This window comes from Mirounga leonina, unplaced genomic scaffold (genome assembly GCF_011800145.1).
Source record: "Mirounga leonina isolate KUSES-001 unplaced genomic scaffold, KU_Mleo_1.0 Mir_366, whole genome shotgun sequence".
Lineage (NCBI taxonomy): Eukaryota > Metazoa > Chordata > Mammalia > Carnivora > Phocidae > Mirounga > Mirounga leonina.
Genome location: NW_023270709.1, coordinates 14,341,407 through 14,366,646, shown reverse-complemented (window position 1 = coordinate 14,366,646; position 25,240 = coordinate 14,341,407). Strand labels below are relative to the sequence as shown.

Here is a 25,240-nt window from a genome sequence, read left to right as displayed (position 1 = left end):
ACGGTCTGTTGTCTGACCAGCCTGGTACCTTTGGTATCCCCATGAAGGAGACCTTTAAAAAATCTGAATACATTGCCTTAATGATATGCTACGTATTCAATTTCAATATTAAAACACTTTCTCACAATCTAGCATGTGTAATGCTTAAGTAATAATGCAAATCACTGCAATGGGAACTGTGAATTTTTTCTGAATGAGTAAGGATGGTTAAGCCTCCCAGGACAGGACATAATCATTTCTAAAGAGAGTCACATAAGTAATTTACAAGTCTGAGTTTGGTTCTTCTGTAAATCTTGGACCCTCTGCATTTTGGTTTTGGCTGGAGAGCTCTCTGAGCATAATCAGTAGGACTTCCTATGAGGGAAAGAAGAGACGGTGGCTAATAAACAGACCTGAGGGCAGAGCCTGAGAAACCGGTTTCACAGGCCGGGCCTCATCCAAGTTCTCTGGACAATTGTTTTAACTTATTTTATGTTTACCAGAAATTGTCACACCCGCATTTAGGAACTTTGCCCATTCCAGGCTGTATGCTATACGTATTTGCAGAAAGTGTTCCTAAGTACTGAACCTTCTATAAGTTAATAGCTATAAAATGAATGCTCACAAAAAAGAAAAATAGGCCGCTCAGTTGTATGGGTTTCACTGAGTTTCACACAGTAGTAACACCAGTAAAGCCCCCATTTCTCAAAACTAAGGGTGGTTTCCACACATGTGACCTATGGCTCTTTTCTGAATACTGATATTGGGTATATAAAGAAGGCACGACTTAAGCAATGGTAAAGTCAGTAAACAATATTTTACTGAAACATTTCATGACACAGAAAATCTGTCTGAAGTGTAAAGTTACTGTCTTACACAAGAAGGACAGACCCATTTTCAAAGACGAATATGAATACAATAAATATGGAGTTTACATACTAATTTATACACAGAAACTCTGCCCCACAGCCATAAAAATTTATATTTAACAGTGCAACATATAATTTAATCATTTGATTTATTTGACGGTTTTTTTTTCTAAACACAAATAACTACCTGGTTTTCATATACATATATAATATATATTTTATGTATATAGATATTCAACAATCTGTACAGCTTCTAAACATAAACTCCTAAAAGGCACAAGTGTCTATACAACATGTACAAAAATGGCTGGAGCGGACACAAAACAACAATTATTGGTCAAAAGTTCATGATTGCACAAAGATTAGTCATGAGTTTATGTCAGAAAAATGTGCTTTAAGGAAAGGATGGTTTTCAAAGAAACCTTTAAGTGTTATATAAAAAAAAACACCACCAAAAAACCAAACCAAACCAAACCAGCCCGCCCCCCCACCCCCCAAAGAGCCCCTAGGTCGCTATCACGAGCCTGTCCTCGTCGTCGTCACTACTCACGTCGCTGAACAGGGCGCTGGCCTGCCTCCGGGGCCGCGCTGCGGGCCTGGGCGCCGCTCTGTCCGGGGAGGGGGTCTGCGGGCCGGGGGGCTCCGGGAAGGCTTCAGGACGCGCCGGCAGTGGAGGCTCGGCGGCGGCCGCCGGCTGGCCCTGCACGGGCGTGAGTTCAGGCTTGGGTTTCACATGATTCACCGAGGCGGCCTTCCCTGCGTCCACTTTACTGGAGCCATCGGGCCTGGCCGGGGCTCTTGCGGGGGCAGAGGGATCTGGAACTTTTTTTGCATTTGCCCGCTGGACCTGAGGAGACCCCTGAGGAGACGTGCTGCCGCTGCCGGGATGGGCGCTGGCCGCCGAGGCGGGCTGGGTCGGCACCTCCCGCGCTCTGCTGTGGGCGGGTGGCATCTCGGGGGCGCCCGGTGCGTCCACGGCCACTTGCCCGACCGAGGGGATTAAGGTAGGCAGCGCGATGTTCACGATCTGGAGGCCTGGAATGTGCGCCTGAGGGGTGGGGCTGCTCTGCGAGGGAGGGTTTGCCGTCAGAACCTGCAGCCCCACGGCGTTTAGGGCGAGCCCCGGGGGGGTGCACTTGTGGGGCCACGTTGGTGTTGGCGAGGCCCAAGATATTGACGGTTTCCATGCTCAGGGAGGGCAGCGGCTGCAGGCCTGGGGCACTGAGGTTCGGAAGGCCTGGCACGCGGATTTGGCCAATGGGAATACATGGCACGACGCCGCTTAATTCGGCCACTCCGGCGGCACGTGTGGTGCCCGAAACTGCCGTGGCGGAATCCCCAGGGGTGCCCACAGTTCTGTGAATGACGTTGACGGCCGGAATCGTCAGCTGCATTGGCCCTGCTTGGATGGGTACAAACGTGGAGTATGTGAGGCCGGCAGGTACCACGTGGATCCCCCCGACCGGAACCATATTGTAGGGTGTCCTGGACTGCTGCTGAGAATGCAGAGGAAGGTGGCTGAACAGATGGGTCTGGGGGGAGGGCAGGCCTGGAGGCGGCTGGAGGGTCACCTGCTGCTTCTGTTCTTGAGCGTCAGGCTGCAGCGAGGCCCCCGAAGGAACCCCCGCTGCTGTCTGAGGGCTGCGCGCGGCTGCAGGAGGAGGAAGTCTTACAACTGCTGCGCTCTGAAAGGCAGGAGACAAAACCCTTTTACAGCACAGCCCTCTCAGTCACTGAGCTAAACTGCTGGCATAAAATCTATTCTTCCCAACCAGGCGGAAGCACGTATATTTGTATATGAATTACAAGCTCGCTGAAAATGAGGTTTTCATTTTAAGAAACAAATTGCCAACTAAAAAACCCATTATACCTTTAATCTCTATACAAATAACAGCAACACATTTTGTACAGTACTTTACATTTTTCGAACAAATTCCCCGGGTGTTGTCTCATTTATACAGAAACTAACCTTGAGACGTAGCCATAATTATACTGCTGTTGTTCTGTATCTGTTGTTGGTATTGTTATTATTGCTGGCACCACCAGCTCTACCCTATTTTAGAGATTAGGGGTTATTGAGGAATTGCAACATTAGTTAGCTATGAATGTCAACTCAAAGGGAAAATCAACTGGAGGATTACTCATTTTTGAAATAAAGGGTTGTCATTAATAAAAAAAAGTCTGCAGTTGTTTATTCCCTCGTTCCTTCATTCAAATGAAATTTGTACCATTTCATTATGAAATGTCTACTGAAAACCTGATTTCCAGGCACTGGCAGGTGTGTCGGTGATTTTAGGCTAGAGAAGTGGAGAGCACAGGTGACCAAATCTGGAAGTCATGAAAAGGGACAAATCTTGCCAATCTCCCTCCCGCCCAAGATTATCACCTAAATATTAGCTTTTTCTTGATAATATCTACATTACAGAGCTACATTAACGCATATACTAATTTAAATATCAAATATAAGTATTAATGCAATTCAGTTAAATTATATTAATTTAGAGTAGTCTCTAGAAATCCGAGCTTGCACAGTCTTTATTTTTCTCCAGGGTCACCTCGCAAACCAAAATCTGCCACATTTAGAAATAAATCCTATGGCCATCGTCAATCCGTACTCTAGGCAAGACAAGTGTCAGGGAGATGAATGTATTCATCAGAGATTTAAACATTCCTCATGAGCCACACCAGGGGTAAAAGCAGAGACCCATTCACAGCACACGTAGGTCGTGTCTCCGTAGGCCTGTGTCTGGCCCTGAGCTGGTTCTCCAGCAGGAAGCTCTCTAAAGCTGCCACAACAATTTGATCATTCAAGCAAAGTGAACTTCTTGTTACATTATTTGGGTCACACCAACTCTGCCACAGAAACTGGTAGCTGTCTTGCCGACAGGGGCAAACTGCAAAATGTTTGGATAATTTAGTGCAAATCCATCATATCAATGCCAGTGGAAAAAGAACTCAGGGTAAGCGCGGGGACAAATAGGTCCCAAGGCTCATATTCCCAAGGGGCACATACATATTTTTTCAAATGAACAGATTTTTAAAGATCTATTTGGTTCTTTCACAGATTTATGATCCAGTATGTGAACTCTGATTAAAATACCCAGCAAGAAGCCAAAAGACATAAATGTCCTTTGCCTTTAAATAAAACAAAAAATTAAGCCTAAACAAACTGATTTAGCCAGAAATAAATAATTTAAGTATATTATTTTCTTAAGTCATTAGAATCCCCGTATTTAACAGGGTAAATGGAAGGAAACCAACAACAAAGCATTTACCTGTGTTAGAGTGATAGTCTTTCCTGCTACAGAACTTCCCAGAATTTCTTCTGAGTCCGGGTAGTCTACAGACATCTGGTGACAGGGGGATCTGGGTGCAGCTTCGGGAGACTGAGAAGAGTCTACGGGAGTTGTTGGTTCTTCTCCGTCTTTTGTACCATGCTGCCTGGTCTTCACTGGGGACTCTGTCTTCCTGCTATGGTCTGACTGCACTGTGCTTAGCACGGTCATCTTGGTAGGCAAGGCTCTGGGCAGAACATCCATCGGATCTGTGTGCACCCCAGAGAAGCAGTCGGCAATCCTGATGTCCTCCTCCACACTCCCAGAATCCTGGAAGCTACTTCTAGATGGAAGGTGCTGCGGGCTGGCGGTAACGGAGGGAGCTGCTGACAAAACAGATTCAGCCTGACTGTCTTCATCATCATCTTCATTTTCATTATCATCCTCATCCGGGCCATCCGATTCTTCAAGGTCATACCCAGACCGCTCGAAACCAAATCTTTGCTTTTCATCTAATAAAAACAACCAGGGGGCTATGTTATAGAATATTTTGCATGTGGACAAATGCAACCTTTTATTATTATTATTTTTTATAAGCTTAGCAATGCTGTGAGGAATAGAACAGACGAGGGCTCTACCCACAAAAAGCCCAAAGGTTAGCCGAGGAGAGCGGTGAGGGGAAGAATAGGTCAGTCAGTCAGGAATCAGAGGGGAGATGCTGCCAGAGAGCGGCATGGCCAGGACACTTGTTAGGGATGCAGAACATGAAATGGACCTCAGAAGAGTACACAGGCAAGGGCAATGTATCAAGAAAATCAGAAATAGGGGCGCCTGGGTGGCTCAGTTGTTAAGCGTCTGCCTTCGGCTCAGGTCATGTTCTCGGGGTCCTGGGATCAAGCCCCGCATCGGGCTCCCTGCTCCGCGGGAGGCCTGCTTCTCCCTCTCCCCCCTGCTTGTGTTCCCTCTCTCGCTGTCTCTCTCTCTCTCAAATAAATAAATAAAATCTTTAGAAAAAAAAAAAAGAAAAAAAAAAAAGAAAGAAAATCAGAAATAAAGGCCTCAACTATTAAAGAAGACAAAGATATACAAAAATTTGACAGAGTTCAACACAATTCTTCCTGAGCTCTCTCTACTACTTTGTATCTCCTTTTCATTGGACAAATTAAAACAAAAACAAAAAAAAAACTGATGCCATTTGTATTTGTAAGTGAAATAATTTTATTTAATAATTATATCAAATATTTGAATTAATAAGTGAATAGTATTTTAGACATGTTTCCATTGTCCTCTGGGTAGTAATATTCTTTAATATTTAAGACTTCTACTTTTTCTTTTCTTTTTTACTAAGAGAGGTGCTAAATATTCCCATCATTTTTTCATTATGATTAATTCAACTCCTCAAAGGAAGAGGAACGTTAACTAAAAGTAATTCATATCAGCCTCATAAACTCATGTGGGACTGTGTTTAACAAAGAATATTCAAGAAGGTCCAGGTTTCAAATGGTTTCAAAATTCTCATAAGCTCATGTGATTTAAAACTTTACCTGTTTAAAAATCTTACAAAATTAAAGGTGCTTCCCCTTAGAAAGCTAATAAACTTTAAAAAGTTAAATGGAGGAAGATGAATGCAAAATCTCTACCCCAATTCTTTGTCATGAGCCATAATAAAGAAGACATCACATTGTATTCAGCTTAGCTTTGAAACATTCTGCATTTATACGTACTTTTTAACATTCTGCTTTTACACATATATTTTGAAGAGGTTTATTTCTTGCATATTCCAAATGGTCTGCATATTAATTTATTTTACTACTCCTTGTATATTACTAAGATAAGTTCTTAGAGAAAAGTCTCAAAGGATGGACACCAAAACATTTGAGGGTAATTATTTCAAGAAGATGGAATGGATTAGAATTTTTAAGTTGTTTATCTCAAGTACATGTTACTTTTAGAATTAAAACATTCAAGGGCAAAACATACACATGTAGGCTACTTTAAAACGTGGTTTCATTTGCTTTTTGCCTTAAGGCTTCTGTTTTGCTATAAAATAACACTAATTTACTGAATCCCACCAAGTGCCCTTGCTAGAGATGGAATGGGTGATTTTGGGGTAATTGCCCTGCCTTCTGCCTCACAGATACCTCTCTGCAACCCTATCTGATGTTTGAAATTCTAAAATTGAAGAGTCATTCCCAATTTGTTTTGAGTTTGCCACAACAGTGCCAAATCAGACATTTTTAGATACTTTTTTTTTTCTCTTAAAGGGGAAAGTTGAAGAAAATCAGAAGACATCAGATGATTAGGAGAACAGGTGACTGGAGAGGGAGGCTGATTTCATCAGAGGTCAGCCCTGCTACAGAGTCTAACTAGGATAAAACTTGCTTTACTTTAAAAACTATTACTCTGTTTTAAAAGAGAACAGTCTTACTTTTATATTTACGACTTTTTCAATATTCCTTGTAAAGCCGAGGTCCTAGTCAGTCAAAGAGTTCAAGCTCCAAGCAGAGACCGTGTGTGCAGGAAGAGAGAAGACACCAAGCCTGCATCATCTCAAGTGGATGCAATGGGACACTGGCAGAGGAATTCAGCTAAACAGCTGACAGGTTGGTTAGAGCCAACTATGGTCTGGCAGGATTGTGTGAATCCTCTGAAGCTATGCTCTCCTGCAGGCTCGATGCCATGAACCCCACTCAAGTGCTCACAGAAAAGAGCGCTCAGTATCCACTGTGATCCAGGTCTGGGGGACAGGAGTGGTAGCCAGAGAGAAGGGGCAAGACATTCCACCTGGAACCACACCCCCTCTCCCCACTAGGAAAAAAACACTATGCTGTGAAGAGAAGGACACAAGCATTGCTGCCCTCAGGACACTGGTGAACACTTACTGCAGTGGGAGGAACAGGAGAAAAAACACAGCTCTACTCCTTGAGGAGTGACAAGATTACCAGCTGAGTCTACCACAGGAGCTGAGGAAGTGGTGGGGGAACACAAGGGCCACAGCCCAGAAACCTAAGAACCTGGTACATGTGGATGACTGAGGCTGAAGCAGAACACAGGTGGCTTCCTGTCCTCCTCTTCACCCTTTAATGCCAAGCTAGGGCCTCTAAGTGACAAGATAACAGCCAAAAACTGCTGGGTAAGGGATAGGAGAAGAACAGGAATGTGGAGAGTGACTCTCACTGAGACACAGTACAAAGGGAAGACCTAAAACTAGGACTGAAACAGGCACTGTTCTCATAATCCACCCATCCCCCCAAAGACAAGTTATCTCTATAGGAATCTGAAGCTCTGGTGCTGTGGGAGTTGCCATGGCTACAACAAATCTCTCACACACTGTCAGATTCCTAACTAAAGAAACTCTAACACCCACACTAAAGGCCCTGCAGGAGAGGCACACCCCTTAGGAGGCAGAAAGACTGCTTACATAGTCTCTACTGTCTTATACAAGATGTCTAGCTTTCAACAAAAATTACAAGGCATACAAAAAGGCAGGGGAAAAAAAAAAAAACATACTCAGAAGAGAAAAAGCAATCAGAACTAGTTAGATGTGATACAGACACTAGACATGTCAGACAATTTAAAATAAGTGATGTGTTAAAGGCTCTAATGGGAAAGGTGGACAACCTGCAATGTCCAGTGGGAATTTCAGATGAGACATGGAAACTGTGAATGAGAATGAAATGAAATGCTACAAATGAAAAACAAAGTAACAATGACAACAAGAAAATGGTCCAACCCGGAATTCTGTGCTCACTGGCAATAATTTTCAAAGATGAAGCAGAAATGCAGGTTTTCTTAGAAAAACCTAAACTGAGGGAATTCATTGTCAGCAGACCTACTTGACAATAAATGTTAACGTAAGCTCTTTAGGCACAGAGGATATGGTATCAGATAGGAATGTGGATTTACATACACACAAAAATGAAAGCATCAGAAATAGGATAAAGATAAAATTATTTCTCTAAAGTTTTACTTGCTTTCTCTAAAAGACAATCGAAGGTCTACAGCAGTCACAGTGTGCTGTGTGTTTATAGCATCCGTAGATGGAGAAGGTACAAACCTACAGCACAACGGACGGAAAGGAGGAAAGCGACACACTGTTACGGTGTCTACACTGCCTGTGAAATAATGTAGCATTATCTAAAGGAAGACAACTACATTTTTTAAAAAGGTATAAGTAACAAAGTCAAGGAAGAGATAAAATATAACAAGTGTAAATTACAGAACATAACAAGGTATGAGTAACAAGTCAAGGAGGAGATAAAACAAAATCATAAAAAATGCTCAATTAAGTCAGAAAGAAAAAAATAAAAAAACAGCTGGTGATAGATTTTATTCCACTACATGAAAAATGACATTAAAAGGAATGGTCTAGGGCGCCTGGGTGGCTCAGTTGGTTAAGCGACTGCCTTCGGCTCAGGTCATGATCCTGGAGTCCCTGGATCGAGTCCCACATCGGGCTCCCTACTCGGCGGGGAGCCTGCTTCACCCTCTGACCCTCCCCCCTCTCATGTGTTCTCTCTCAAATAAATAAATAAAAATCTTTAAAAAAAAATAAATAAAAGGAATGGTCTAACACATGAATTAAAGGAGAGAAACTGCTAGACTGGATTAAAAAAAACCAAGTGCCAAGTATACATATTGTGTACCAGAAGCCTATTTTAAATATAAATAGATTGAAAGTAAAGTTAGGAGAAAGATATACCTTACGACATTAACTAAATTACAGCTGGAAAAACTAACTAGTATACTAATATCAGACAAAGTAGATTTCAGAACAAAGAATATTATCAAGAATGAACAGGAACATTACATTAATGATACAGGGGTTGCCTTACTATGAACATATATAATCCTAAAAGTGTAGCAACTAAATGAAGCCTCAAGATAAATGAGGCTAAAACTGAAAAAAGTAATAAACCAGTCAAGAATTATAGTTGAAGACTTCAACATTCCACTCTCAGTAATTGATGGACCAAGTATACAGAAAATCAGTAAGAACACAGAAGACCTGAAAAACACTATCAAATAACTTGTCTCACTCTGAAAAACAAATTGAGGGTTCTAGAGGGGACGGGGGAGGGAGGATGGGTTAGCCTGGTGGTGGGTATTGAGGAGGGCACATTCTGCATGGAGCACTGGGTGTTATGCACAAACAATGAATCATGGAACACTTCATTTAAAACTAATGCTGTAATGTATGGGGATTAACATAAGAATAAAAAAACAAACAAACAAACAAAAAACTTGTCCCAGCTGACAGGTATAGAACATTCCTTCCAACCCACAGAATATGCTTTCCTTATAAGTATACATGGAACATTTACCAATATATACCATATTCAGAGCCACAAGGCAAACCTCAACAAATTTAAATACAAGTCATACAGAGTATGTTTTGGATGAAAACAGAATGAAACTCGAAATCAATAATTGAAAGATACCTGAAAATCCCCCAGTATTCCAGATTTACCTAACATATTCCTAAATAATCCTTGGGTCAAAGAAAAAGTCTCAAAGAAAGGTCAGAAATACTCTGAGCTACATGAAAGTTAAAATATAACATGCAAACTGTGGAAGGCAGCTAAAGAAGTGGTTATTGGGAAATTTACTGTATCAAACACTTCTATTAGAAGAGAGGTCTTAAATAAATAATCAGAGTTCTCACCTTTAGAAATTAGAAAAAAAAAACAAAAACAAAATCACACCCAAAGCAGGGAGCAGAAAGTAAATAACAGAGATAAGAATGGAAATAAAGAAGTTGACAAAAGAAAAGCAGAGAAAGTCAATGAAACCAAAAGCTGGGTCTTTGAAAAAAAAAATAAATAAAATTGATAAATATCTAGTAATACTGGCTAAGAAAAAAAGAAGATACAAATTACCAGCATTAGGAAAGAAAAAGGGACTATTACTACAAACCCATAGATGTTAGAAGGATAATAAAAAATCTATTAAGGGGGTACAGTTGGTTAAGTGTCTGCCTTCGGCTTGGGTTGTGATCCCAGGGTCCTGGGATCTAGCCCTGTGTTGGGCTCCCTGCTCAGTGGGGAGCCTGTTTCTCTCCTCCTCCCCCCACTCGTGCTCTCTCTCGCTATCTCTCGCTCTCAAATAAATAAAATCTTAAAAAAAATCTTTTAAGAACTCTATGACCCACCAATGAACAAACAGGAATTCAAAAATAAGCTACAATACTATTTAAAATAGCACCAAAATAATGAAATCTAAGTATAAATTTAAAAAAGGATCTGTTATGTTGAAAACTAGAAAATACTAGTTAAAGAAATAAAGAAATAATGAAGAAATAAATAAATGAAGAAATAAATGAAGAGATATACTTAATTCATAGACTGGAAATTTCAGTATTGTTAAGAAAGGATTTCTCCCCAATTTGACCTATAGATGCAATACAATTCCATTAAAAATCCCATAAGCATTTATCAGGTATTGACAACCTGATTCTAAAATTTCTAGGGGAAAGAAAAGAAATGAGAATAGCCAAAGCCATTTTGGAAAAGAAAAGAAGTTAAAGAACTCAGACCCAAGCTGTGTGGTATTGGCAGAAGGACAGACATATAGGAACCAACAGATGAGTAGAGAGAATCCAGAGATAAAACCCACACAAATATAGTTAGCTAAATTTTGACAAAGGCAGTTCCATGGGGAAAGGACCGTCTTCTCAATAAATGTTGCTGAAACAAATGGACATCCACATATAAAAAAATGACACATACTTTACACCTTATACAATAACTCAATGTAAATGTAAAATACAAAACTGTAAAACTTCTTCAAGGAAACTGTAGAAAATCTGTGTAACCTTGGAGTAGACTAAGATTTCTTACATACAACATCAAAAGCACAATTTTAAAAAACTGATAACCTGGGCTTCATTAATATTTTAAAAAACCCTTTTTTCTCTGAGAAAAACACTACAAAAAAGAATAAAGACAAGCAGAGACTGCAAGAAAACATTGCAAATCACATTTCTTTTTTTTTTTAGATTTTATTTATTTATTTGACAGAGCGATAAAGAGAGAAAGCACAAGCCAGACCCCCAAAGCTACTCATTCTATTATTCCTTTCATACGGCACTCTGGAAAAGGCAAAACTATAGGGAAAAAAGAGATCAGTGGTTGCTAGGGGCTGTTGGGTAGGGGAAGCAGTTGTCTATAAGGGAATGGCACAGGGGAATTTGGGGGGGGGGGGTGATGGAACTCCTCAGTATGCAACTGTGGGGTGGACATACTATTCTACACATTTGTCAAAGACCACCATAGAGTGAGCTGAATGCCATGAAGTGAACTTTACAGTATGTCAATAGAAACATAATCAGCCTGGATGTGGGATGTACCCAAGATGGAATGCAAGCTGAGACAGATGACCCTATCTGAAGTACAAGTGAACCACATAAGCACTCTGAAGGGGTGGGAAGAAAGGTCCACCCTGGGTGCGGGTTCTGACCGGATGAGGTGAAGGCCGAAGACAAAACGAACTGCACACACACTGACTGTAAGTGTAAATCTGTTTCTTTTGCAGGTGGGTTAGGATTTCTGAAACTGGTTCATTAATACTAGCGTTGAACAAGGGGTGCCCGTGTGGCTCAGTTGGTTGGGTTTCCGACTCGGTTTCAGTCAGGTCATGATCTCATGGTTCCTGGGATCGAGCCCCGCATCAGGCTCCATGCTCACCGGGGAGTCTGCTTGAGAGTCTTTCTCTCTCTCTGCCCCTCCCTCTATAATAAATAAATGAATCTTTAAAAAAAATCCTACAGTTGAACAAATATGCAAACACAGTGTAGATGGGGACCAGGTTCCTCACTGCCAGGGACAGAAAAAGAGAAGGCTAGAATCAACTGTGTGGACTGGAACTGGGACTATCAGTATGGACTCATATTTCATTCATGTATATGGCATACGTGTGAGTGTGTGTGTGTGTGTACATGTCCCCCCCCCCGATACAGAAATGAATACAGATGTGTAAGTAGGAGTTAGCATAGGTACATATGCTTCCTGGCTCTACCCAGTGACAGAGGACAGAGCAGTGACAGGTCAGTGGCAATGAACACACCACCTAGTGAGACCTTGGTTTCTAAATACCATTCTCCAGTAGGGGGAACCAGAGGTCCTTGGAGAAACGGTTGATGTCAGGGCTGAAACATCTTGGCGTGCGAGAAAATAAGGAACTTCTTCAGGAAAAAAAAAAAAGATGGGGCCCATCAAAAGGGCACAGGAACAGACCTCAAAGAGCTCTCAACGGTGAATAAGAACTTGAGCTACACAATAAAAAACAATAAGACTGTTCATAACCCAAAGAATAAAATATATATATATATCCTTGAGTCCATATGGATGTAAATGAATGAAAGGATGAAAGAACACATGGAGATATGGTAACTTCCCCTTGAAGAAAAATTCCAATTGATAAATTAGAACACCCTAGTCATACTTATCCTAGGCAAGATCCACCAGTGTATAAACAGGATATCTGCATAGTCTCAAAGTATCTCCCACAAACATTTAATATTTACAAAGGGAACGACAGTAAGTTTACAGCAGAAAGTCCTGGAACATTAGCCAAGTGAGGTAAGTTAACCTGACCAATAATATTTACTGACGTAACGTGCCTCCGGATACAGTTTAAGACTGCCTCAAGTACAATCGCTCTAACCTTCCTAATCCAACCTCAATCCAATCATGAGCGTACACCGGAAAACCCCGCACTGAGAACATTCTACAGAATAACTGATCCGTGTTCCCTACAAATGGCAAGGTCATGAAAGACAACAGAGACTGAGGAACTCATGAGAGGAGCCTAAGGAGCCATGACTGCCAAGGGCCATGTGGGATCCTGAAGGAGATCCTCAGCCAGAAAAAGGACATCGGTGGAAAAAGTGGTGAAACTCAAGTCACTTCTGTACTTCAGTTACTAATGTTGAGCTGAAGTTAATCTCTTCGTGTTGGCAAATGTTCTGCAGTTCTGCACGATGCTAACATAAGGGGAAGCTGGGTGAAGAGTATACAGGAACTCTCTATATGCGCTTTGCAGCTTTTCTGTTAAGATTAAAATTATCTTTTGGAAAGCTGCATAAAACAAACAAACAATCTGCCAGTGCTCCAGGGCCTTTATTTTACTCCCTCGACATCAATATTCTGTCTCATTCAGATAAGCTTGCACAATATCCACTTCCCTGCTGTTCTTATACTCACCAAGACTTCTCTTTCTGATAAACAATTTTCTCTTTCCTATTGTTTAATAGGAAACTATTAATTCTTGAAATCAAATCCAACGCTCCTCTTGGTGAATTTAAAAGCACAGGAAATTTCTCCCCAATACACCATAGCCTACATACATGTGTTAAGCTTTTAGCACCTACAACTGTTCCTACCTTGTATCTTGTACCTACTTTTGCATCTCTTAGCTGCATATATGGTTCTGGCCACCCGGACTCGCGGAGAATCTGGCTTCGCCCTACATACACACCAGCACTAGTTGATAATAACTAAAACAAGTAGTTAAGGACAGGGTATTTTCTCTGATAAGGATTTAAAAAAATGTAAATTTTAGTTAATTATTTTACAGTGTCAAGCCCATAGCTCACAAGTGTCAGAGCTGAGATTCAAACCCAGGTTTTGTCTGGCTCCTGAGTCTCTGCTAAATGTTCCACATTCAAATGTCCTATTTTAAAAATCTATCTACAGAGTGACCTGAAAGGTCAATAGTAAATTAACAAAATTAAACCAGCTTATAAATATGCATGAGTTGAATGCTTATAGGTACAAAAACTAAAAGCTTCATATAATTATTTAATTATGAATAGTAGAGCATATAAAACGCAATCCCCAAGAAGAATGTAAGCTAATAACTCAACCTTTTTAATTTCACAACAAATACACTGCATTTTATAGTGACTGTGGAAGTTTAAGAATACTTACAGTATAAATCTTTAAATTATATATATATGTGTATATGTATACACACACACACACACACACAATTTATATGAAGGATTTAAAAAGAACACCATATATTGTTTAATGGGGAAGGGGGTAAAACTATTTGGCTCCATGTTAATCTGATTTTGCCTTGATCATGCCAAGTTTCAGACCAAAGTTGGAGGTATGATGGATGGGAAGGCCCACAGGGTGGCTTCCCTGGACCTTTCTTTCTCCCTGGACAGAGCCACAGGCCTACAGCTTGAAGGGCTGGGATTCCTTGCTGTAGCTTTCCTTCTCCAGGACAAGGAGAGAGTAATGTTTATCTCTGCATGTGCTGAGTCCTGAAACTCCTGAAGGGGAAGTTTCCAAGTCTGGAAACCTGAAAATGAACTCTGGATCATCACATACTTGTTAAACAGGGTTGATACTCTAGGCTGACAGAGAAAAGAGAAAATGGGTAGCTGAAATGAATGGAAGACAATGGCATCCTTTCAAATACCCATAGCGCCAAGGCAGAGCCCACCAACTCTTGTTCTCTTGTTTGGATTCTTGTTAATAAAAGTCCTTTCATATAACTCCACCGTCCCCTTAGCCCTGCTCCTACCCCCAAAGAACACTATTACTACGGCCTCAGAAATCATGCTGACAGAAGACGAAGAAAGGAAAAGTGACTTGTCTGTGATCACCGGCTGGCAAGGGCGAGACCAGAGACTTGTTAACTACTCCAAAGACTTACCATTCAGGACTTTGTGGTATTGTTCACTTTGCTATAGCACGTTACACAGTGCAAGAACTACCACAGCGTGCCGCACGGAGTTCCTGTTACATCCGACCTTGGCAAGCATGTGGCTCGCTGCCTGTTCTTGTCAGTAAAGTTTTCCTGGCACGTAGCAGGCTCAGGGGTTTACAAACTGTCTAAGGCAGCCTTTGGTCACAGCCACAAACGTTAGTAGTCATGACAGAGGCTGTATGACCCACGAGACCTGAAACAGTCACTATCAGGCCCTTTCCAGAAAAAGTCGGCCAACACCCATACTCCGCTATCCTGTTTCAATCTAACAGGCACGGTAACAGCAGTGATATCAAACTCCTCTTAGCAAGGAAGTTAAGAGATGTCTCTATGGCTAGGAAGCATCAAAGCCAAAATTTGGAACCAGCTTTTCATGTACTTAGGAGTCCTGTCATTACGCCAATGGGGTGCACGGCCTTCCTACTATTCTCCTACCATTGTTCTCTTGGTGTGACATACCGACTGTAACACTCCAGGAGGGCAAAGGCTGTAGCTTACCCCTCTGCGTCCCCCAGGGCCTCTAGGACAGACATAAAAAAAAACCCCACACTTGCTTAACAAATTCATAAATGTGTGGCCCTTACAAGTTCTGTTTCGTTTACGTCCTCCTGGACACATTCCCTGCTCCTAAATTTTTCCAATACTCGGTAAAAATTTATGTAAGTGGAAAATTAATGCCTTTAATTTCTGTGAATTTAAATTTGTGAGGGAAAGAAGAGGTAGGCGATGCGGCACCACTGTTTTTCAAAAGTAAACGTTTCCATAAGCTTCTGTCACCCAGTTTCCCCGAAGATGGAGTTCCAACTCCAGCAGGGGTCGGATGAACTGCAGCCTGCCCTCACATCGCTGCCACAGTGACACCTGCTGGAAGAATCGGATTCACAGGTGGCCACCATCACCCAGGCTGGGATCCGCATGCTCCTGCTTGTTTGGCTCCCAAGTTTAGAAATAGTACCTGGAGATCCAGACAAACAGCAGCAACTTGGGGGGGAAAAAATTCTTTTAAAGCCCACAACTATGGCAGTAATAAGTCGTTGTTATTTTGCTTGTTTTAAAAGGTGAAAACATCATTAAGAATGTAAGGGGCCAAAGTTTAACGTTCATTCGCTTCGGGAAGTAAAACCAAAAGACTCGTATCTGTGTCGTTCGTTAATGATATTGACACTTCTTTATCTTATGTAGAAATCTCCAGAGCTATTATGGTTTCGTACTGTGCATGGAACGTTTTCTTAAAAAGAAGCAATCCTGTTTTCCCTGAAAATCCCAGTGACAGAAACATACTGTACAGGTTTCACGTCGACAGAATTTCATTTAGAAAAATTCATTTAATTTTAGGGCAAATGTGATACAGGTCTTAAATCCTGCGATCTAACGTCACGGCTCTTACACACCGTACCCCAGACTTGTACCCCAGCAAGAACCATGTTTGAAGCTGCGCTTGGCCACACTGGGTGGTTCTCCCCATTCGGCAGCATGTTAACATTCTCGCACTGAGGCCCGGCACTGTTGACGAAAACATTCTTTGGATCAAGGCATGAAAAGCGGGCGCCTGGGTGGCTCAGTTGGTTAAGCGACTGCCTTCGGCTCAGGTCATGATCCTGGAGTCCCGGGATCGAGTCCCGCGTCGGGCTCCCTGCTCGGCGGGGAGTCTGTTTCTCCCTCTGACCCTCCTCCCTCTCATGCTCTCTCTCTATCTCATTCTCTCTCTCGCAAATAAATAAATAAAATCTTAAAAAAAAAAAAAAAAAAGCAAATAGCCGGCAGGACGGTCTGTGACACAGAAGGTGAAAACAAGAAAGTATTCACTACTACCCCAAGAGCACAGGGACAAAATTCCTGAGACTGTCATCTGGCCCGGCAAAAAGAAAATGCGCACCACGGGCGGCTGGCTGGAGGGATGAGACTTTTCGTGAGCACATACTACTATAATTGCAGCTTGAGTTGCTGGTTTTATTTTATTTATTTATTTATTTTTTTAAAGATTTTATTTATTTAGAGCACATGAGAGGGGGGAGGGTCGGGAGGGTCAGAGGAAGAAGCAGACTCCCCGCCGAGCAGGGAGCCCGATGCGGGACTCGATCCCGGGACTCCAGGATCATGACCTGAGCCGAAGGCAGTCGCTTAACCAACTGAGCCACCCAGGCGCCCGAGTTGCTGGTTTTAAACTAAATGGAAACTTCTTTTTAAATGCCAAATGTCCACATTTTAATGGCTGGCTTAGAGAAACTTATAATTCCTCCTGCTTCATTCAACGTAAATGGTTCCTAGCATCTGTACATTTACTCCACTTGGAAATTAGCCAAGAATTCATCGGCTGAAAGATAAAATGGGTAGCCTTGCAGCCCACTGTTGCTAAGGGCAGTAAGGAATTTAAAAAATCAAGGGTCTTGGGTCCTTCATCACACCATTTCACAGTGACCTTTAACAAGTCCTCTTTAGCAACCAGAGACATGCACATGACCCCAGTGAAGGACATTCTGAGTATTGTGCTGGTCGGCACAGTAGGGAATGGGTATAAGATAACTTAAACAAAAAAGATTGAAGATAATGCCAGGAAAATAAATACTAAAGTTAAGGAGAAATAAACCCAGAGTAAACCTTTGTAGAAAATAGACAAAATGAGGCAGACATAAAGGAATAACTAGATACAGTATTAAGAAGCCTTGGATTGGGACGCCTGGGTGGTTCAGTCGGTTAAGCGTCTGCCTTCGGCTCAGGTCACGATCCCAGGGTCCTGGGATCGAGTCCCACATCGGGCTCCCTGTTCCGCGGGGAGCCTGCTTCTCCCTCTGTCTCTGCCTCTCTCTCTCTCTCTCTATCTCTCATGAATAAATAAATAAAATCTTAAAAAAAAAAAAAAAAAAAGAAGCCTTGGATTTTTGCCAGAAAGCCATAAGCTGGCTAAGACATTACCAAATGGTAATAATATTTAAGAAATAAATACTCTGGGGGCACCTGGGTGGCTCAGTCAGTTAAGCGTCCAACTCTTGATTTCAGCTCAGGTCACGATCTCAGGATTATGAGATCGAGCCCCACGTCTGGCTCTGCACTGAGCATGGAGCCTGCTTAAGATTCTCTCTCTCCCTCTACCCTCCAACCCCTGCACACTCTCTCTAAAAAAAAAAAAAAATTTTGGTGAGATACTACGTAGTAACATTGACCTTTCGTGAGTATTTAATAAATTTTGTTGAATGAATGAAAGCTCAGAGATAGTATTTCCTGGTGATATATCTTGGTGTGCTATAGAGAAGATCAATTAAATGACCAAACCCCCAAATTTTCCCTGTAAACCTAAAAGCACTATCCTTGGTATAGGTTTCTGGGTGCTACTCTGCAAAGTCTGGCATTTAGAATCAGATCTCCCAAACAACAACATTGTGGGTTATTTTTTTCTTCCTTTAAAAATATCTGCCCCAGGGCGCCTCGGTGGCTCAGTTGGTTAAGCGACTGCCTTCGGCTCAGGTCATGATCCTGGAGTCCCGGGATCGAGTCCCACGTCGGGCTCCCTGCTCAGCAGGGAGTCTGCCTCTCTCTCTGACCCTCCCCCCTCTCATGCTCTCTATCTCATTCTCTCTCTCAAATAAATAAATAAAATCTTTAAAAAAAAATATCTACCCCATTTCTTAGATGTCCAAGGTGATCAAGATTTAAATATATGCAGTAAGTTGTTACATGTCTCGTTAGCATTGACCATCTAAGGGCATGTGACGTTCATTAACGTGTGCCGAATCTAATCGTCTTTTTTTTTCTTTAAAGATTTTATTTATTTATTTGAGAGAAAGCGAGAGACAGAGCACGAGCGGAGGGGGAGGGGCAGAGAGAGAAGCAGACTTCCCACCGAGCAGCGAACCCTATGTGGGGCTCGATCCCAGGACCCTGAGATCATGACCTGAGTCAGCTTAACTGACTGAGCGACCCAGGTGCCCCTCTAATCGTCCTCCTTAAGGTACTGTAGGACTCCACTGCTTGCAGAGCGGCCGCATGGTTAGACGAGGAAATACGCAGTGTGGCGACCAAAATTACATAGGAACTTAAATCAGTATCTAGAGAAGACAATGTCACAAATTTTCATACTGATCAAGCCTTGACATTTTAGAGGAATGGTTTCCCCAAAGACACGGAGTCTCTGAATCTGGCTACTTAATTTTTCTTTAATCACTATATTCTTTAGTGGGCATCTATCATCTATCAGCATTGGTAGTGACAAATTTCAACTGTGTTTAGGCAAAGCTCGGTGACAAAGGACAGTCAGCTGGTGGAGTTTAGTTATTTCTGCCTTTCACTTTTCACAGGGCTAGACCGGCTATCCCTGGACAACTGCCGTTGTGTGGGCATGAAAGGCATCGGAAAAGCCACTGCAATCATTACCCTTCTGAAATAAAGGTAAAAAAGCTAACCGTGAGAGGCACTGCGGCACCTTCCTGCCAGCCAGACCTCTGCATTTTCCTGAGTGTTTACTGGAGACATGCGGCAGCGGGATGCCCAGTGTGGTTTCTGACAGTACCCCGCACCAGGGCTTAGTATCAGATTTATGCTAGATCACAAATTTGAGAAATGATACCAAGATCGCAGGGTGCCACAAAAGCATCTGATAAAACTGTTCACCATTAAAGAGAAGACAGCAAGTTCTGTGTGCAAAGATCCTACATCACACAATACAATCTGACCCCTCGTTTTCATCTAGTGGGCCAGGAAGATGGAGAACACATGGTCAGGCAGGAACGTCGAGAGGGGCAGAGGATCCTATGAGGCATCTAAAGTCTCCCGAGGAACCACTATGTGTCTGATCCCTACACGGGGGAGACTGTGTGACCAGGGGGACGGGAAACCTCAGTGAGCAAGGACGGGGCAGAGAGGTGGAGCTGGCAGAGATCACTCAACACTGACCAGCCTCAGACCCCTGAGCTTCAGTCTAGCAGGAGGTGGAGGTGTACATTTCAGAATTTAAAACTGCAATACTTGAAAACATTGATTCTCCTTCCTACTTTTTTAAAAGTCAGCCACTTCATCTCCTACAACTGTATTTCTAATAATTTGTATGTTTCCTGGGGAAAGGAAATTGACAGTAAAGTGAGACACTTCGTAACAAACTGCTACACTTTACCACATCCTTATGGAATTAAACTTTTTAAATCAAAGGAACACTTTACATATTATGGAATGTTTAATAGAATAAAAATACTAGAAAAATCATACTGAAGAAATACTAGCTGTCAAGTGTCACAACATCAAGAAATTGGTATAAACTGCCACAGCAGCGGCTCTGATTACATCTGAGGACAAGTGAGTAGAGTGGACACCTGGAACCACCGCTCCCGGGCTAAAGCTCCCTTGCATAGTCTGACCTGTCCCGTGGCCCCCATCAGGTATGCACCCTGTCCAACTCTCACATCCTGTCCCAGTTACGTGCTTAGCACCTGCTCCTTGCCCCTAACCTCAGGGCTTTTGCCCAAGCAACTCTCTCGGTCCAGAATGCTGCCCTCCCACACCCCTCCTCCTCACCGATACTTGTTCAAATACAGCAATGTCTGGATAAGTAAGTCCCTTCCCTTTCTTCTGGGACATCCTTAGTCATCCTTCTGCAACCAACCAGGCATCCCTGCTCCTGCCCCGATCCCAGCCGAGGCTGACTCGCGCCAACACCGCCGCCCAGGCAGGGAGCCCCTGAGCCCGAGGGCAGCAGCCGTGCACATCACCTACAGCTGCTCAAGGGCTAAATGAATGAATGAACGCTTCGACAAGAGAAGCAAATTTTCTTCTCTGGAAACACTGAAAAACAGATCTTCGTCAATCTGGAGTGATCATCACAGAGGATGGAAAAACGGAGTAGTCAGGTAACTTGAATTACTGTCTCGTCTAATGACCAAGAACTAACAAATTAACAAACAAATGTCGTCATGGCTTTGACAATTCCTGTGTCTGTTACTTAAAGTAATCTTCACGGGTAGAGGCATTAAATGCCGTATTATAGCTACCGTCTGATTTTAGGGAAGGGATTTAATGGAAAACTAACATGTCCAATTCTAAAACTAATAATAATCAAGAATTTTCTGACAGACTGTAGGTCATTTTTTCCCCCAGTCCTTCATTAAATCAACAACTATTTACTACCTATCACTTGCCAGCCACCATCCTAAGAAGCCAGAGATCGGGCAGTGAACACAAAATCCTTGTCCTCATGTTTTATTTCCATGAAACACACACACACACACACAGGGGATCCTGAACACACTTTAAAGGAAGAGGCAAAGGGCACCAAGGATGACTTCAAGATGTTTGGATTAGCAGCTGGAAGGATGGGAGAAGACATTCGGGGAAGTGTGCTTCTTAGATGTAAGGGGTGAATCGGAAGTTTGGGGCACGTCCAACTTGTGCCCATTAGACTCGCCAGTGGGAGTGGTGAGCAGGTGGACGGATGTGCCAGTTTGGAGTGAGTACTGGAATCAGCAGCAGACAGGTGGTATTTACTGTCAGAAAACGGAATGAGATTACCTAGTGAGTGGATATAGACAGAAAAGAGACCAGCCACCACAGCCCTGGGCACTGCATGTGGAGGCCAGTGTTCAACTAGAAAACACTACCCCCTCCAGACAGGCAGCAACCTACTGCAGGCTCTGGGCTTTCTCCCCGAAAAACACAGACATCTGAAGAACTGTTAAGCAAGACCCCATCTCTAACTACTGCTGATTTAATGGAGAGGAACCTCTTTTCAAAGACTAATAAGACACAACCTTAGGACAGTAATCAAGAAAACACAAAGATAGCAGGCTCTCATTCATCCAACTGGGCAAAATTTAAATTCTTAACAGTATACAGTCAAGGATGTGCAGAGACAGAAATTGTTCTAGAAAACAATTTAAAATTAGAAAGCAAAATTAATTTTCTAGGCATCTACATACAAGGCGGTACTGTTAATGCAAATTCAAAACACAAACCAACCAAACACATACTGTTCATGGATATATGAACGTGCATTAAATGAACTGAAAAGCACAATTAGTGTCTGCCTCTGGGAGGGAGAGTGACCAGCAAAGGTGACCTGATGTGTAATGATGTGCTTGGCTGGTTTTTTCCAAAATACACTGAATTTATAAAAAAGACCTGAGGCAAATATGAGAAAATATAATAATCAAGTCCGGTGTGAATACATGAGTGCATGTAATAAAACTCTTCGTAATCTTTTTGTATTTTAAAAAAAAATCAAAATATTTTTTTAAAAGCACAAAATAGTATAATGAAAAGAAGACCACTGGTATAAAATGACAAATGTTTACTACTTTTATACCTCCACTCCAAGCCCATAATAAAGCAAAAGTAGGATATATTTGTTGGCATATTCATAAAGAATTACTAGGCCTCCATATGGCCACAGCACTTGGCAAAATCCACCTAGATGCTACAATTTACTATTCAATCAAAACTGTGAAAGAACTGAGTACGCTACCCATAATTACAGTAATTAAAAAAAAAAATTTAACCAAGAGAAAAACAAGTAAAACTACCTAGTTTTATCAGAAGATCCCATCTGAATAGGGAATTAGTCTATCAAGTTTGAGTTTATAATCTAAAACCTGCTTCAAGTGCTTCTGGAATGAGCTGAGAAATACAAAAAAGAATGGATAGGTATATAAATCGATCTGTCAGCCAATTTAAACAATACATGATAATTAATTTTCCTATGCAAATTTAGGATATAAACACTACCTTCTTTTAACTTTAGAGGACTCCAGAGATATTTTACTTAATTTTTATAGGACATCTTCCTAAAGAAGTAAAACATGTAAATGAGTATATATTGTAGTAATACTTTTTACACTTAGGTTTTTCAGACATTAGTATTTCGCATTTCTACTTTCTTCCTTTACTAGTTTGTGGGTAATAATAAACTTGCTGAAAATCTTATTCATTCTTCCTAGCTTTTTACTTCTGAATGACTCAATCCAATTAACAATACAGCAAATAATTATAAAGCAAATAAATAATGAGGCAAATAAAAATTTTTTTTCTTCGCTTCATTATGGTAATTTACTGCATGATTGCTAAGAGCAGAAAATAAACCAAATAAAAGCTGTTTACATTAGAAGTGAATTATAAATAATTCTATTAAATGTGTAAGTGTGTAATTCAATTTCTGACAATTAAAAAATCAGCTTTTAATAAATATGTTCCTAGGACAGAAAAGTTACACTACGTTAATGTGATAGGCACTTTTAAATCCTGATATTGCCATCCCCAAAATGTATCAAAGCATCAAGGTGCCTAAAACACTTAAAAAAGCCCCTTATTGTCCTAAATTTGTTATGACTATCTTTTTCTTCTATCAAGAATCTATCAGTTTATTCCCCAAAGAGTTAAAAGCAATCCTTTCTGTGTGCTTAAAATACTGAATTGTATCAGCTGTACCACTTAAGATGTGAGTCACTTCCTTTGCGTATTTAGAAAAAAATTCAGGGTGATTCATTTAGTGTGTTACTGGTTGTCAGGTGGACTAAAACGCGTTTGATTTTTTACCTATATTTTCAATGGTGTCCTCACCATTTTCTCTTTGGAAATTTTCTAGATATCAAACTAATGCATATTAACTAAAACATAGCAAGGAAATAAAGGTCTAATTTGGGGCATATTTCAAAAAAAGACAGTTTTTTAAAGAAAACTTAGATCTCTTGGTTGATAAATTCTTGGCTTATAAAAAAAGTCTTACGAAAGAATAATTCTACTCTCTAATGAGTCAGAACAGGTGAACAGGTTTATTTTCCCTCAAAATTGGTTAGAGATAAACACTTATATTTGTTGAGCGAACACTGTTAAGAAAACAACCAGTTAACTCTTTCAAAATAACAAACATTTTGGGGATGCAAAGAAATGTTTTATTCCACAAACATTTCCAGAGCAGCTGCTCCGTGCGAGGCAGGGCACCATGGGCTGCGGGTGAAGGAAGCATCACTCCTTCATCAATTCTGCTCAGGAGATGCTTAACAGTCTCAGTGAGGAGGTAAGGTAAGCAGTTGTAGATAATCCAAAAATAAGGCAGAAAGAGATTCAATGCTTTCAGAGAGCAAACGCTAAAATATAAAACACTACAGAAGCTGAGAGAAGGGAAAAGTGGCTTCCCCCAGTGTGGGAAGGAAAATCAGAGAAGGCTTCATGGCAGCAGTGGATTTGAGCTAGACCTTGAAGAAGAGGAAGATTTTGCCCAGTGCACACAGGGAGCCACGTCTGCATGGGGATTGAAGGCGGCGGCGAGGGGGGAGGGAGGGGCGGTTTAAGGGAGGGTTGGAGAGGTAGAGAGCCAGATAAACGTCATGTAAGCAGGAAATTTAAGCCTTAGGATAGGTGGAAGAAAGAAATGAGAAATAAGGGTGAGGAAGCAGGTGGACACCAGATTATAATGGACTTTGAAGATGTGAGGTCAAGCAGCTCATAATTTATTTGGGAGGCTAAATGAAAGACTTGCAGCAGAGCAGTAATATGACCAGACACATGCTTCAGGAAGAGGAACATCTGTGGGGATGGATGGATGGGAAGGAAGACAAATTAAAGATGGGAAAACTGATTAGGAGGCTATTGCATCATGTAAATAAGCAGCAATGACAGTAAGAACTAGGAAGTATTAGTGAGAATGAAAAGAAGCGTATGGATGCAAAAAAATAGCACATTGTAAATAGCATTTATGAAAAATATGGAATAAAGCCTTACCTGATTCTTCTGTATCTTGTTCATCTATTAAACCTACTGAGACGCCTAAATCCACACATTTCTTGCTATGTGTCTTGGACTTCATGTGTTTTGTCAGATTTCCTTAAGGGAAAAGAATGTTTACTAAGCTTACGTAGTATTATTTTGTTCTTGCATTTGTCAACACTGGCAAATTCCATTCCTATTTCAAGTGAAAGCACAGACTGTGGTTATACAATTCCAAGACTAAAACTCAGAAAAACGAAACTATTGGTATCTATATGTTGTAATAACCTTGCTATTTATTACTAATAACTTCTCTTTTTCAAATCTGCCTCCTCTACTTGGATCATGTCTACTTTTGCCTTTGGTTTCTATTCTCTCATCCTCATTTATTTCTGAGAACAGTTTACATTTAAAGTCCTTCTGGGATTGCACTAAGATCTATGGTTCCTGGAGTCTGAATCCTCCCACATTGCGTCTGCTGGATCTCCCCCATGGTACCTTGTTTCCTTGCATGCTTTGTAGTTTTTATTTTAAGTTTATCTTCAGCCAGACTGTTTCCCATGGAGTCTTAAGGACCCTGGATTGTAGAAACATCTCTGGGGTCAGTTTTCCAATTGCTTCTACTTGGGAGTTAAGGTTTCAGACCACTAATTCTAGACTATCTATCTATCTATCTATCTATCTATCTATCTATCTATCTATCTATCTATCTAT

General features: G+C 41.4%; 1 protein-coding gene across 1 annotated transcript in view; it reads right to left on the bottom strand.

Annotated features, from left to right (window-relative positions):
• Positions 1–777: 777 nt before the first annotated feature.
• Positions 778–25,240, bottom strand: part of HIVEP1 (HIVEP zinc finger 1) — a 137,245-nt gene continuing 112,782 nt past the window's right edge. The window contains 4 exon segments of the mRNA XM_034985680.1: positions 778–1,977; positions 1,979–2,533; positions 4,124–4,635; positions 24,542–24,643. Coding sequence (XP_034841571.1) covers positions 1,354–1,977; positions 1,979–2,533; positions 4,124–4,635; positions 24,542–24,643 — 1,793 coding nt within the window. The 3' untranslated portion in view covers positions 778–1,353.